The sequence below is a fragment of the Balaenoptera musculus genome, chromosome 14 (genome assembly GCF_009873245.2).
Source record: "Balaenoptera musculus isolate JJ_BM4_2016_0621 chromosome 14, mBalMus1.pri.v3, whole genome shotgun sequence".
In the NCBI taxonomy this organism is placed as follows: Eukaryota; Metazoa; Chordata; class Mammalia; order Artiodactyla; family Balaenopteridae; genus Balaenoptera; species Balaenoptera musculus.
This window is the reverse complement of record NC_045798.1, coordinates 42,966,703-42,983,096: the sequence shown is the minus strand read 5'-3', so window position 1 is coordinate 42,983,096 and position 16,394 is coordinate 42,966,703. Positions and strand designations below refer to the sequence as shown.

The following is a 16,394-nucleotide window of genomic DNA, read 5'->3' as shown; positions in this document are numbered from 1 at the left end:
AAACAATGGAGACCAGAAAACAATGGAATAACATCTTTAAGTCTTCACAGTAAAGAAGATTGGGTCAGCCTACAATTTCTAATTGGAAAAAAAAAACCCAAAAAAACCTACCCTTCTAAAGGGAAGGTAAACAAAAATAGTTCTCAAGAAAAGGAAATCAGAAGAGTTGTCACCAGAATTACAGACCAAGAAATGTTATAGGAAGCTCTTTAGCTGAAGGGAAAAAATACCACTGAAAACTGAACTCTACAGAAAAAAAAGAAGAGCACTGGGAATGTTTTAAAGAAAAGAAAGAATATTTTAAGGAAAAAAAAAGACTTTAAAGCTAAAATCATAACACTGTAGATACATACATACATTTATAATGTATGCTGATGTAATACATATGAAAATAAAAATATATAGCACAGAAGAAGAGAGTGAGGTAAATGGACTTATACTGTTGCAAAGTTCACATATTTTATGTGTAGTACTATATTAACTCCAAATAGAGTGCATACTAAAAATACATGTTATAGCATATTGTAATCCCTGTAGATCAAACAAACAAAAAAATGCAGAGATATAGATAAGAAGCCAACAGAGGAATTAAAATGAAATATAATGAAATATATTAAAATGAAATATAATAATCACTTACCTTAAAAGACAAAAAACAAATGAATAAAATAGCAAAATATTGACCTAAAGAAACAACTGTTGGATTTCATAAGAAAAGCTCAACCTAGCTATATGCAATGTACAAAGGACACTTTATATACAAAGACACATGTAGGTTGAAAAAAAGGAAGGAAAAAGATAGCCTATGCAAACAATAACAAAGCTGAAGTGTTTATATTCAGCAGATAAAATACACAGCAATACAAGAAATATTTTCAAATAAAGAAGGACATGTGGGGACTTCCCTGGTGGTCCAGTGGTTAAGACTCTGTGCTTCCACCGCAGGGGGCCCGGGTTCCATCCCTGGTCCAGGAGCTAAGATCCCGCATGCCATGCAGCATGGCCAAAAAATTTTTTTAAATAATAATAAAATAAATAAATAAAATTTAAAAAAATAATAATAAAAAAAGGACATGTAATTATGATAAAAGGGCCAATTTATTAGAAAAACATAACAATTATAAATATGTGTATACCTAATAACAGAGCTTCAAATAATTAATGCAAAAACTGGCAGAACTAAAGGAAAAAATAAATCTATAAGCATAGTTGGAGATTTAATACCCACTCTCAGTAACTGATGGAACTAGTCCAAAAAAAGAAAGCCAGGAAATAGATATAAACACTACTAGCTACCTTCACCAGAATGGCACTTAAAAAAAACTACTCCCCCAAACTGAGTAATACATTTTTTCCAAGGGCATATGAGATATTCATCAAGTTTGACCACAATAGTCTCAAATTTAGTAAGACTGATATTTTACAGTGTATATTCTCTGATCAGAACAAAATTACGTTAGAAAAAAAATGAATAAAATCTCTAGAGAAGCCCCAAATATTTGTACTATTAAATAAAAGGAAGAGGAGAAAACATTTTGACATGAATAAAAATGAAAATGAAACACTATAACTGGCTGGATGCTAACTCAGTACTTAGGGGGTTTATGGTTTTAAATGAGAAGCAACTAAAACCCAACATAAGGAAAAGAAAGGAATATTTTTTTATAAGTCAATAAAATAGACAAAAGATGAACAGATAAAAACAGTAAAATTGGGCTTCCCTGGTGGCACAGTGGTTAAGAATCTGCCTGCCAATGCAGGGAACACGGGTTCAAGCCCTGGTCCAGGAAGATCCCACATGCCAGGGAGCAACTAAGCCCGTGCACCACAACTACTGAGCCTGCGCTCTAGAGCCTGGGTGCCACAACTACTGAAGCCCATGTGCCTAGAGCCCGTGCTCCACAACAAGAGAAGCCACCACAACGAGAAGCCCATGCACCCCAACAAAGAGTAGCCCCCGCGCGCCGCAACCAGAGAAAGCCTGTGTGCAGCAACAAAGACCCAGTGCAGCCAAAAATAAATTAATTAATTAATTAAAAAAAAAAAGTAAAATCAAAAGTTAACTCTCTAAAAACACTAAACAAAACTGAAAAAAACATATCGATAAAAAGAGCGTATCACTACAAATCTTACGATATTAAAAGGATAAGGAAATAAAATGAACAGCTATATGCCCAAAAAAGTCAACAACTAAGATAAAATACACAAAATCCTTTAAAAAAAAAAAAAGCATGATACTACATTACCCTAAAGAATCTACAAATATTAAAAGGAAAAGAAAGTAGTAGCACACTTTCATTTCAACAAATTTAAAAGTAAGATGAAATGTATAAAAACCTTAAAAAAATGCAACTTTCTGTAATTGACATTAAGATGACATAGAAAATCATTTATAGATGAAACTGACTTTCTTATCAAAACCTTCCCCCAGGGGACTTCCCTGGTGGTGCAGTGGATAACACTCCATGCTCCCATTGCACAGGGCCTGGGTTCGATCCCTGGTCAGGGAACTAGATCCCATATGCATGCTGCAACTAAGAGTTTGCATGCCACAACTAAGGAGCCCACAAGCCACAACTAAGGAGCCCACCTGCCGCAACTAAGGAGCCCACCTGCCGCAACTAAGACCCAGAGCAAACAAATAATAAAAAACCAAAAAAACCCAAAACCTTACCCCCAAAGAAAACAAAAGACCTATTTAGTTTCAAGGGTAAATTCATTCGTATATTTAAGGAAGAAATAATATAATTTCTACTCAAAGGTTTAAAATAAAGGAGAGGGAAAAACATCGTACAACTCATTTTTGAGACCAGCATAACCAAGTACTAAAATCTGGCAAAGACACCATAAGAACAGAAAACTATATACCAGTATCCCTAATGAACATACATATAAAACCCTTAAAATATTAATCAAATCAAATGCAGCAATATATAAAAAGGATAATAATACTTCAGGAATACTAACATTCAAACTATTTTTTTAAAAATCAGTGTAATTCACAATACATTGTATAATTTAAAAAATGAATGACCATCTTAAATAGATGAAGAAAAAGTGCATGAAAAAATCACTCAATTTAAAAATGGGCAACATATTTGAACAGACATTTCACAAAAGGAGCTACACAAATGGCCAATAAGGACATGAAAATACACTCAGCATCTTGATCAACATGGGTTTGAACTGCACAGGTCCACTCATACACAGATTTTTTTCAGTAAATACATACAGTAGTAGATGATCTGGAGCTGGCTGAATCCGAGGATGCAGAACCACAGATATGCCGGGCAGACTTTAGAACTTGAGCATCTGCAATGGGTCCTAAAACCAATCTCACCGCAGATACTGAAGAATGAGGGTACAGCCATATACCAACTACAATGGTTAAAACTTTAAAAACTGCAGTTTATCAATTGTTAGCAAGGATATGGAACAAATTCTCATACTTTGCAGGTAGGACTGTAAATGGTACAACCACAAAGGAAAACAGTTTGGCAGCTTCTTATAAAGTTAAACATATACCTACTAAATGATTCAGCATTTTCATTCATATCTTTATGTAAGTAAAGGGAAAACTTATGTCCATACAAAGACTTGGAAACAGGTGTTCCTAGCAGCTTTATTCATAATAGCCAAAAACTGGAAACAACCCACATGTCCACCAATGGATAAAGAGACAAACAATTCAGTACAAACAAATGCAGTATACCCATACAGTGGAATACTACTCAGCAATGAAAAGCAACAAATTACTAATACATGCAACAACACTGGATGTATATCAAACACATTATGCTGAGCAAAGGAAACCAAACATAAGAATACAAATTATATGATTCTATTGATTTGAAACCCCAGGAAAGGCAAATCTACAATGATAAGAAGCCAATCAGTGGCTGCCTAAGGTATAATGGGGGGACTGGCTGGGAAGTCTCACAAAGGAGGCTTCTGAGGTATTGAAAGTATTCTATGTATCTTGACTGAGGTACTGGGTACATGAATTTAGCCTTTTGTCAAAACTCACTGTACTGGAAGACAATGATGACTTCCTAGGTCACCATCTTCCAACATTTACTCCCCAAAACAATACAGAACAAGAAACACAGCCTCGGCATAACTTGAAGACAAAGAATACCCAAACTTCAAAACAAGAATAAGTGAAAAAGGAAAACAGTTCCCAGTGCATACTTTCTTGTCCTATTGCGACCAATTTCCCAACCCACTCACCCCCACCTCAAAGGCTTTCGGTAAAAGGAGACTGAATAAAAACTGCAGAAGAGAGACCAGAGAACTAGTGGCAGGCACAAGGATGAAATAATGGTTGTCCTGGTAGATCAAAGCATGGACTACATTCAATTAATTTCATCCAAACAAGAGATGACTGGGAAAACTTCAGAGAACAGACTGAAGGTGAGCATTTTAATATAAAAGTAGAACTACAACTAAAATACAGGTGGGGATGAGGAAGGAGGACTAATGTACAAATATTTATAAATTGTGACAAATAATGCAACTAAAAATGGGAGAAGATAGAGAAAAAAGAAAATAGGATATCCACACACTGATTTTTAAGTAATCAACTGGTAGAAATTAAAGAATATCAATCCAAGAAGGACAAACATAAGACTGTAAAACTTCTAGAACAAAGCATAGAAGAAAATCTTTGAAACCTTGGGTTACACAAACATTTCTTAGACAAAATATGAAAAGCATAACCTAGAAGAGAAAAAATTAATGAACTAGACTTAAGCAAAATTAAAAACTTTTGCTCTGTGAAAGACACTGGTAAAAGAATGATAAAACACACCACAAAGAAAATACTTCCTAATCACTATGTAACAAAGGACTTGGATCTTGAATATATAATGAACTCTAAAAACTCAATCATAAGAAAAAAAACAACCCAAAGGAAAAATGGGCAAAAGATCTGAATACACACTTCACCAAAGAAGATAGTATAAGGATAGCAAATAAGCATAAGAACAGATGCTCAACATCTTAAGTCATTAGGAAAGTGCAAATTAAAATGACAATAATTAACAACCACTATACACTTACTGGAATGGTAAAAATCAAAAGAATTGGCAATAACAAGTACTGACAGAGTTGGAGTGCAACTGGAACTCTCATCACTGCTGGTGGGAATGCAAAATGGTACAGTCCCTTTGGTAAACAACTTTGGTAGTTTCTTAAATAGTAAAACACATACTTACCTAATGACCCAGCAATAATACTCTTAGATATTTACTACAGAGAAATGAAACCTATGTTCACATAAAAATCTGTATGTAAATGTTTACAGCAACTTTATATAGAATCATTAAAAAACTGGGAAGAACCCAATGTCCATCAACAGGAAAACGGATAAACAAATTTACATTCAGACAATGAATATTGCTCACCAGTACAAAAGAACAATCTTCTAATAATCAAAATGATGTAGATAAATCTCAAAAAAATGCTGAGTGAAAAAAGTCAAATGCAAAAGAGTAGATAATGTAATTTTCCATTTATGTAAAGTTCAAGAATGGACAAAAATGATCTATGGTGATGGACATAAGAACAGTGGCTGCCAAAGGCAAGGGTTGGAAGTCATTGATTTGAAAGGAGCATAAAGATGATGGATATGTTCAGCATCTTGGTCTGAATTGATTACACACGCATATGTTTGTCAAAATTCATTGAGCTCTACATTTAAGATCTGTGTACTTTACTGCTTATAAATTATACTCAATAAAGTACTGTTGGCTTTTTAAAAAGGCATCATTAAATTTATTTTATATAAGTATTATTCTGTCATCCCTTTTCTGTTGTTTAAAAAATATTAATTTCTTAAACCAGACCAAGTTTTAACTATTTAATTTCTTTACCTGAAGGATGTTGTTCCATTCTCTTTTATTTTGTTTTTCTGAATAGATGATTGAAGTGACAGAACTTTATTTCCTGGCAGGGTAATTTGTTTTAGAATGGAAGCTATAAAAACAAAAGAAGAAAGAAAAGGTAAAATTTAAAAAAAGCAATCACACTACATTAGGAAAAATTCAGGACAAGTCATTTTTAATGCATATAGAATAATCAAAGAAAATTTCAAGCTGCCCTAGAACTATGTTTAAATTCAAACATGACAATGAATTTATTCCCTGCACAAGAAATCGTAAAATTAAGACCGCTCCCATTTCTTTTTATATGGTCCTCAAATTGGCTAGAGAATTACCAGCATTATAAAAATATTATACAGAAAAGGTGACAGAAACATGTTAATAATATATCCTTTATATTGGTAGATTTAAAAAATACATAAAACCTCTTTTATTTGTAAGACTGACTTCCAAACGTAGGGAAAGAAGCACATTTTAAAAAGAAATAAGACAATAGCAAATTTTAGAAGTTAAAAAAAGTACTTTATTTACTAGTAGCTTGTTTTATCTAGTTACAAAACACCATGAGTGGTGCTTCTTTAATCTAAAACAACATACACCCTTAAAAAGTGGCTATGTACAAAGAATATAATAAAGTTATCTTTCAGTCTTCTCTCACAGGTCTCAACTTAAAAGAAATCTCTCTTCTCTTAACAGTGCAAAAGAAAAGTACGGAAACCCATCATGTTCCAAACCCAAGGTGATGGGGTAGGGATGAGCCAGGGTCTACCTTGAGGAAACTGACTGGTAGGTACTGCAGTGCTCACTGTCACCTTCTTCTGTCCAGATTTCTGGATGGTCAATGCTGAGGAATGGGAAAGTGTGGTCACTTGTTTTGCAAGGCCTCCTGAAGGCTGCTGGACTACCTGAAACAATGAGAATTATTAATACAGTCATTCAACTAGAGCTGCTTTAGGAAAGAAGAAGCTTTCAATTGTAACAACAGAACAAATGATTAGGCTCACCTAACTAAGTATACCTTTATCGTAGCATCACAAGAAAGCCTACTTAAAATTTAAATTTGTATGTAGCAAAATTATCTTACTCAAAAGTGAAAAACATGACTATCTCACACTATAATTTTCAGAGTGTAATTCAAATTTATATTCTGCTCAATTTAAATCTCCAAATAGACCCTATTTTCATCTTTTAACTTAACACAGAAAATTTCAAACACATAAAAAAGCAGAGGGAACAATAAAATGAAACCACCTATACCATTATTACCCAGCTTCAACAATGATTAATTCTTGACCAATTTTATTTCATCTATATCCTTACCCACTTCTCCCCACTCTCAATTATTTTAAAGCAAATCCCAGATATATCTTTTTATCCATAAATATTTCAAAATATACCTCTAGAAGATGATGACTTGCAATCGGTTGTTTTTTTAAAAGTGTCTGAAAGATAACAATGCTAAAGGCATTCTCCAAGGTAACAGTTCAAGAAGTCCAGAGGGTGAGGGTTGGGGATAAAGGAAGAGAAATTAAAGTAATAGCAGGGCCTTGTTTTTAGCTTCAAAGAAGAAAAAACAGAATAGCAGAGTTTCATTTTTTCACTTCAAAGAAAAAAAACAGTCACCATGTACTTGAGACAGCTATTGAGAGCGAACTATTTATAAGTCCTCAAACTCATATATGGCTAATATAAATGATCTAGGAGGTAGACTTCAAAATGGAATTCTGGAGGTATCATTTATTCTATACTCTAATTTTTTATAAATAAAATTGTCTAGTGCATATTACTAAACAAAAGTAACTTACAAGAAATCCAAAATGTCCCAACAAATAATCTTATAGGAACCAATGTTCCTAGAGAAAAAATACAAGTTGGAATAATTCAATTGCCATGATTCTATGAGAAGAGACTCTTGAAAGAGATAAACAACTCTTGAAAACACTGATGTATTTCAGCTGAGATCATACTTATGTATTGTAAAGTCCTAGGAAACAGATTTAAATTCTACAAAGTAATACACATTCAGAGTCCCATTTATGCATTCAGATTGAAACTCAAAAGAAAACAGAAACACTCCTAACAATTCTGGCATACCTCCCTATTGTTCATATTTTCTTCCTTGATATCTTTTATTTGGTATTCTTTTCAGTATTTTAATTACAAAAGATAGTAATAAAATGTTATTAGAAATTTGTTTATGAGTTAGTCTTCATACCATTTTTGATGGGTACTCAAAAATATTTTTAAAAAGTAACAGCCTAGAGACCAGCCCCTGAGGTGGAAGGAGGCTCTATGCCTCCTGGGGTCCTGCGAGGAGGGGTGGGGGCATGGGGGCCAAGAGACCCCAGCATCAGCGTGTGGCCCTAGCACAGAACAAGCTGGGGAAGGCAAGCCTTGGTGCCTGCAGGAGGGCTCCCAGGCCAGGGATGTGTGTGGCTCAGCCTACAGCCCACTCCAGGGCAAGTTCATGCAGGGAGCAGGAGGCAAATGTGCCAACTGATTTAACAATCCTGGATACCCATCATTCCTCATCCTAATGAGGATGTACCAGTGAGGATGTATGCTACCAAGTGTACCTAATACACTTGGTATCATATGTGCAGTATATTCCTGCACACTTGCTGAACAAAATAAAATACCATGAGTGAGAAAGTATAAAACAGTTCAGTAGTCTTCTTTCAAAGAAAGTACCATTTTTAGACCACAATATTAGGCATCTTATGGAGACTGAAATTAGAGAGATGGAAATTGGCCCAAAGATGATATATCTGCTCCTACTTGGCAAGCAAAACAAAGAGCTATTATATTTTTTAAAACATGTCCTTTATTTATTTTCCCTCCAAAAAAAACACTAGAAAAGAAGAGTAAATAGTACATACCTTAGCTTTTTCTCTTGACAAGTCAAGTTCTGATGTTTTACTAGGATGTTAACATAATTAAATGTTCTATAGTTTATAGAAACTGCAGGTCTAGAGCTACACAATATTCTTCAGGTGACAGCTTTTTTTTTTTTTACATTAATTATGATTTTTACATTAACTATGATCTGGAATATCTGACATGGAACTGTTCTTAAATTCCATAAGGAAAGGAAGCAAACAAACACAAGTACAGATTAAACTAGTAGATGAGAACACCCTTCACACTCTGCTTTCTCTATATTTCGACCCCACCAACTCCTCTGTTCATAAATACACAGCAATCAAATACTTAGCTCTAAATAACTCAAGTAGTAAATGCACACAAAGTTACTAAACGGTAATACCTCCTCTAATTTTTATATAATATTCAATATGTGATTACTGGCACACACTCACTGAGGTTGAGTTCTAGAAAACATAGGGCCCCAAATGAACAAAAACTGTAGTATAAAAAGTCAAGAAATAGGGAATCCCTGGTGGTCCAGTGGTTAGGACTGTGCTTTCACTGCCGAATGCCTGGGTTCAATCCCTGGTTGGGGAACTAAGACTTCGCAAGCTGCGCAGCATGGCCCCCCCCCCCAAAAAAGTCAGGAAATACATGTTAGTTGCCACTATTTCTTAGGAACAGCCAATGTGTGGTTCTTGTGCCACTACTCATACTCTGGGACAAGCATACACCACTAAATACCACCACTTCTATATACCCACATGCAGCCTTAGAATCTTTCTTAACACAGAGGTCCAGTAAAATCCTATAATGAGAGTTGAAATGTATTTGCCATGCCCAATCTAGATTAAAATTCAACCCTGGCAACCTCAGAATATGCTGTTTTTTCAAAGGGCCTTCTAACCACTTTTTAAAATTTGCCCAAATGAATTCTTTATTACCAGCTTTTACAGAAATCAGTAAATGCTGCTTCAAATCGAGAACCTATAAATTTCTGTTAAAAAATTTAAATGTGCTTATTTGTATGATGATTTATATGAACTTTAACAACAAGCAAAACTAATCTGTGGGAGTCATTGCTTCTGGAGGTACACAGGTGGGGACTGACTGGGAAGGGACAAAAGGGAACTGCAAGGTGATGGTAACACTCCATATCTTGAAAGGGTTTGAGTTACACAGAGGTAAGCATTGTCAAAACTTATCCAACGTTACATTTAAAATTTGTGCACATCACTGAATATAAATTTTAGCTAAAAAGAAGAAAAGAGTAAACAAATATTGATTGGTAGTTAATGATATGCATGCATTAAAATTAATGTTTAATTTTTTAGGAAGAAACTTTTGAAATGTATCAAAAATTAAGATTGATGGGTGGATAAATCAAGTATAGTAACTGTAAATAGTAGAATCTAGGTGGTTGGTATATGAGTGTTCACTATAAACTTCAATTTTGCTATGTTTGGAAATTTTCATAATAAAACATTTTCTTGAATAAGGCAAAAATAAGACAACATACACACTGTAAATATTGTCTCTAAATAGTTTATTTTCCATAAATTCTAATGTATCCTCACCAAACTAAACCCTAAAAAAAATATATTCTTCAATTAAATTTAAATGAACTGGCATTAATCAACCTATATATTAATACTATATAAACCCTGACTAAATTATAGTCCATGAAGATTTTTTGACGCAACTCCTGATTATATATGGAAAATAAAGGGTAGTAGGCCTTACTTGGATTCAGCCTCTTTACCAAATCTTTCATTAGTCCTATTTGACAATCAACAACTGAATTCTACCTCTCCTGTCACTCTTAACAGCATGCTGAGAAAGAAAAAAAAGACAAACTGATTACTTAAGTCTGGATCTTAGTAGATCAGTCCAATATGAAACTGACAGTGAACTACTTGACCCAATAAAGCAATAATCTTTGTTTTGTTTCCTACTCAATTTTAATTTCAACTTCTTTAACAAAAATACTGGCCACCAGCACACTCAGAGACTGAAATTTATACCTTGAAAATATTTCTCCTTCTTCAGTGAGAAGTGAAGTCAGAGACAATCAGCAGAGTTAAGCCTCACAGAGCATTTCATATAAAAATGTGTATTTTGAAATTCTTTAATGATTCCCTACTTCAAAATAATTAGGTATGAGACAAAAATATGATGCAACAGCAACCAATTTTTTCTAATATTCTGGGTCAATTTATTTTAGGAGATCAGTTTTACTTCAATGAAACTGAAAATTACCACATTAATAATATACTGATAATTAGTTGTTTTTCTCTTATATCCGCAAAACAGTAATAGTTGGAGAATGATTGTTGAACGTACTTGGTCACTGACTTATCAAATGTCTACAATTCTGTTAAGAAAGAAATGCAAGTAACAGTCACCTGGGGAAATACATATCTGAAATAAGGAAAATATCTATGATAATACTACAACTTCCTGCCCTATCTCCAAATAAAAATTTTTTACACACACACACACACACGCACACGATTACTAAGAGTAACAGTATTCAGTTTACTCTCTAAAACTATACACCTTTTTTCTAAAACCAGAAACCCAGAATTTTGAATTTCCTTCCTCATTCATGATTTTTGTTCACACATGCGGATTTGAGAAGCTTATTAATTTTTTGTGTTAAAATTAGTTATTAAAATTTATCAAAATTTAATTTAAAAAATGATGAGACATTAAAATTTAGCTCTTTTAAATTAAATTAACTTTTCTAATTACATTTAAACTGAATTACTATGGCAATGTTTAATTTAAATTAAATTTAGCTTTTGCTCAATTATGTGTAAAATAATTTTTTCACAAATATCCTAAGGAAAACTTTTAAGCATCAAAACTCCTGAAAGCTTCTACTTATTATCTATCCACCATTGGTAGACTCTAATCCAATTCATCCACTCTCTTTCATTAACTTTTTAAAAAAGGTAAAAATGCCAAGCTCCGCTTAGTTGTAGTATATAACATTCTATAACAGCTGCTATGCCAGAATTGGTAGACAACCAATAAGATTAATCATTTAAAAGAATTAGATTCTTAGATGAAATCCGGCAACTACTGGTTAGTCCATATTTCAACAATTCAAGCATTTGAGGACCAAGATATACAAAGCACTATGTTAAACTACTGGTACAAAATGAAAAATTTACACCTAAAGAAAGTGTGAACAATCTCAGCTAATTTACTTGATGAGAACTTTAGCAGATTCCCAGAGGGCAACATACGAAAATCCATGAGATAGAAAAGATAACATGTGGTCATAAATCTAAATTTTTTTAAAAAAATTGGGAGGAGGGTCTCTTTAATCTGGAATGAAAACATATACTTCATAAAATAATAACTGTACAAAATCTAAACTCTGCAATGGTAGATTAAGAGGATTCTCATACCTTGAAAGTGTGATATTTAAAACATCTTATCAAGAAGGCAGGAAATCTATACAACTCTTCAGGAAAACTAGTACAAGCTAGAAAAAGATAAAGTATTAACAGGGATTTTTAAATTCATGATTATTAAAGGAAATAAATCACACAAATTTTATACCTAACGTTGAAAAACACAGGGCTTCCCTGGTGGCGCAGTGGTTAAGAATCTGCCTGCCAATGCAGGGGACACGGGTTCGAGCCCTGGTCTGGGAAGATCCCACATGCCACAGAGCGGCTAGGCCCGTGAGCCACAACAACTGAGCCTGCGCGTCTGGAGCTTGTGCTCCGCAACAAGAGAGGCCGCGACAGTGAGAGGCCCGCGCACTGCGATGAAGAGTGGCCCCCGCTCGCCGGAACTGGAGAAAGCCCTCGCACAGAAATGAAGACCCAACACACCCAAAAATAAATAAATAAATAAATTTATTAAAAAAAAAGAAAGAAAGAAAGAAAAACACAGCCATACTTCTACTGTTCAGACCACTTTTGGAGGTTGCATCCTGAGTTACATGGACCACAGATTTGATCTAGCATGGCAATTCTCGTATTTTAAATAATTATTTACCATATTTCTTACAAGCTGCATTGAATACTTTCTTATGTTTCTAGCACCCGGAGTGTTTTCCTCCTCACTCAGACCTAGGATTAAACTGGACTATGGTTTATAATGAACTCACTGATGATATTCTTAAATTACTTGAGTAATACTAATTCAAACTTAAGTAACATTAATTTTCTAAATTAGCTGATTTGAAAGAACGTCCTAGTTCAATCCTCTCTGTGGCATTACCATACAGAAAGAACAGCTTATGTTGTTTTGTGCCCCAGGTAAAAATCTGTTATAAAACAGATTACAATGCATCTTCAGTGTCCAGCTGCTCTGTTTCTGCCATTTTAAACAGGAAGGTATGAATACTGACATCAAATTTGTTGACTAAAATTGAAACAAAGGCCAAACAAGAAAACAGAATTCACAAGGAAAATATATTCCCCATTCTTTTAAGAATGAAAGCAGGAAGTTTAAACACTAAAATTTACCAGTGGATTTTGTTACATGTTTTTCTTGATTGAAACTGTTTCTAATGTATAACAAGGTAAGCCTATAAAATGTAAATGCTGTCAAGATGTTATTACCTGACAGTTTTCCATTTCAGGACCCTCTAGAAACCTAGAAGTTCTTGCCATAAGTGCCAGAATCTAATGGGAAAGACGCTGGGTTCTAGGCTGAGATCTATTACTTGTTGAGTGCCAGTGGATAGGTCCCTTACAATTTCTGGGATTCTTAGTTTTCTCCCTGCCTTGCCTTCATCAAAATTATTTCAAAATCCATACTGCATACAAGACACGTTTTAAGACTCTATGTAGCTATAAAGTATTATTTCACTTAGGGGTGGATATGCTATAGATTTTCAATAAAGATTAGCATTTATTCAAGAATCAGCTATGACCCATAAAGAGGATTTCAATACTCTTAAGTGCTACCAAAAGAGACCTTTCACCAGGGCAATTACAGTTCCAATGGTTCCCAAACCTGGCTACTCAGATCGATGTTTAAGAATCACTGCTTCTGGGCTTCCCTGGTGGCGCAGTGGTTGAGAGTCTGCCTGCCAATGCAGGGGACACGGGTTCAAGCCCTGGTCTGGGAGGATCCCACGTGCCGCAGAGCAACTGGGCCCGTGAGCCACAATTACTGAGCCTGCGCGTCTGGAGCCTGTGCTCCGCCACAAGAGAGGCCGTGATAGTGAGAGGCCCGCGCACTGCGATGAAGAGTGGCCCCCGCTTGCCGCAACTAGAGAAAGCCCTCGCACAGAAACGAAGACCCAGCACAGCCATAAATAAAATAAATAAAATAAAATCAGACGCAGAGTAGGAAGGGATGAAAAAAGATCAACGCCCAGGAAATGATTATTACTTCCCACCTACCCAAGAGTTTGACTATTGTCCAAACTGATCTTTCCTCTTTCATTCTACACCTAAAGCTTGCCCTCTGCCTCAAAGACAATCATTCACAGATACTAATGTCTTCTCCTGATCATGTATACAAGGCTGGGACGTTTACTTAGATTTTACTGTTCCAAAAAGCAGAAAAAACTAAAACAAAGAAATTCAAAACACAGCCTTTAACATGAAGGTTTTCAAAGAAGAACAAGGGCAATCACCAAAAATCAAAAGAACAGTTCTGTTACAGTATAAGGTAGGGGAGAACTTTACTTAAAAAACACGATTTTTAATTAATTCACCATGTACTATCTTCCACAGGTTAACAATACTTTCAGTCTTCCGATAAAACGTGTCTTGAGTGAAGTAGATCTAAACACTAGCAGATAAACAGCTAAAATTTCAGGTTTCTTCCACCCAAGAACTTCCCAATCTATAGGGTTTAGGAAGAAACACAACTTCTTACTCCTCTACTCCCCTCACTTCTCTCTTCCCTCAGCACATTTTTAAAAGAAATGTTACCATAATATCACCTATGTAATAACCTTACCAAAAATATTTAATCTGAATCTAGTCTTGAGGAAATGATTAGACAAAACAAAATAAAGGACACTCTGCAAAACAACTAGCCCAGGCACTTAAAATATTACAACAAAATGAACAACTACAAAAGGCTGAGAACTGTTCTACATTAACGGAGCCTGAAAAAAAAAAAAAATGACAAGTAAGTGTAATATGCAATTCTTTACTAGAAACAACATCAGAAAAAAAATTAGCTAATAAGGACATTGTTGGGACAACTGGAAATATTGTGCCAATATTAACTACCCATGTGTGATAATAAGTACGTTTGCAGTTATGCTAAAAAAAAAATCCTTTTCCTTAAGAGATACACAGTACTTAATGGCACAAAGTCAATTTCTGCAACCAACTCTTAAATGGTTCAGGAAAAAATTACGTGTGTGTTTGTGTATGTGAATAGAGGGGGGAGAGACAAAGCAAACATGGTACAACGTTAACAACTGGTCAACCTTCGTCAAGGGTACACAGGGGTTCATTTTACTAGTCTTGCCAGTTTTCTGAATGTCTGAAATTTTCAAAAGAAGAAATGGAGGAAGAAATGAAATGTTACTCACTAGTTGTTTGACTTTAACTGCCTGTGGAATGCTGGCTGGTTGTGTAAGCACGGGGCCCGACTGTGCAAGTTTGATTTGGACTGGAGTGCCAATGACAGGCTTGTCAGATGTGGTCCCAGCAGAAGTAACAACAGGTTTCACAGACGGAAGACATACAGCTGCTGCTGAGGTTTCTCCAAAAGTTACCGAGGGGAGGGCCAGTGTCACTGCTGTCCCAGAGACAACTGGCTTTTCAGGCTGAAGTGAGACTGCTGTCACTGTGTTCTGCAGAGATGTCACTAGCGGTTTTGGAGTCTGAAGCACAACAGTTCCAGCTGTTGTTCCTCCTGGCACAGCAGCTGGACCCACAGAATGAAGTGTCACAACTCCAGTTTTTGCTCCCCCTGGAGCAAGTGGATTCAGAGTTTGCACTGACACCGTTCCAGATGTTGCTGCTTCAGAACCAATGATGGGCTTTTCAGGCTGGATTGAGGAAACTGCTGTTGTCACCACAGGAGAAGGCATTACTGCTGTGGTACAGGTAGCAATGAACACCTCGCTAGAAGTCTGCTGAACACACTGCTGAATAAAGCTCTGGGAGTTAGGCATCAGTTGTCGTAAGGCAATCACACTTTTCTAGAAACAGAGGACAAATAAAACACTGATAACTAAATAAATGAGCTCTAGTAAAACAGAACTACTTTGAATGTCATATCTTTACAACATAAAATTAAAAATATACCAACGTTTCAGTTGAGGAAATCTGTTATCAATCATTTACATTCTGTCAATATCCAGGATACAATTTAAAGCCCCAAAGTGCTTCATTTTTCAATTCATAATTATTATGTCTAAGTATTAAACTTATTTTATATACCTCAGTATTAATTTGGTATCAAATATTAATTTGGTAAAATAAAACACTGTATCCTACTTATTTGTATTTATCTAAACCCCATAATAGATCACCCATAACTTCCGTATCTACAAGTTTGTTTACAGGACAGCAGAATCTAAAAAAAAAAGTTTTTGTTAAATAACTTCCAAACTTTGAGTAGAAACAGTCTTTACATCAAAATAAAATTAATAGAAACAGGTCAATTAAGGTCAATTTCCTTAACTGAGCTAGAATATTTTCTGAC

General features: G+C 35.0%; 1 protein-coding gene across 2 annotated transcripts in view; it reads right to left on the bottom strand.

The window, feature by feature from the left end:
• TAF4B (TATA-box binding protein associated factor 4b) overlaps positions 1-16,394 on the bottom strand; it is a 115,102-nt gene that overhangs the window by 74,840 nt on the left and 23,868 nt on the right. For both annotated transcript variants that reach the window (XM_036823941.1, XM_036823942.1), the window contains 3 exons: positions 15,274-15,888; positions 6,652-6,787; positions 5,874-5,976 (listed from right to left, as the gene is read on the bottom strand). In XM_036823941.1, the coding sequence (XP_036679836.1) occupies positions 5,874-5,976; positions 6,652-6,787; positions 15,274-15,888 (854 nt within the window). The remainder of the gene's footprint in view (positions 1-5,873; positions 5,977-6,651; positions 6,788-15,273; positions 15,889-16,394) is intronic.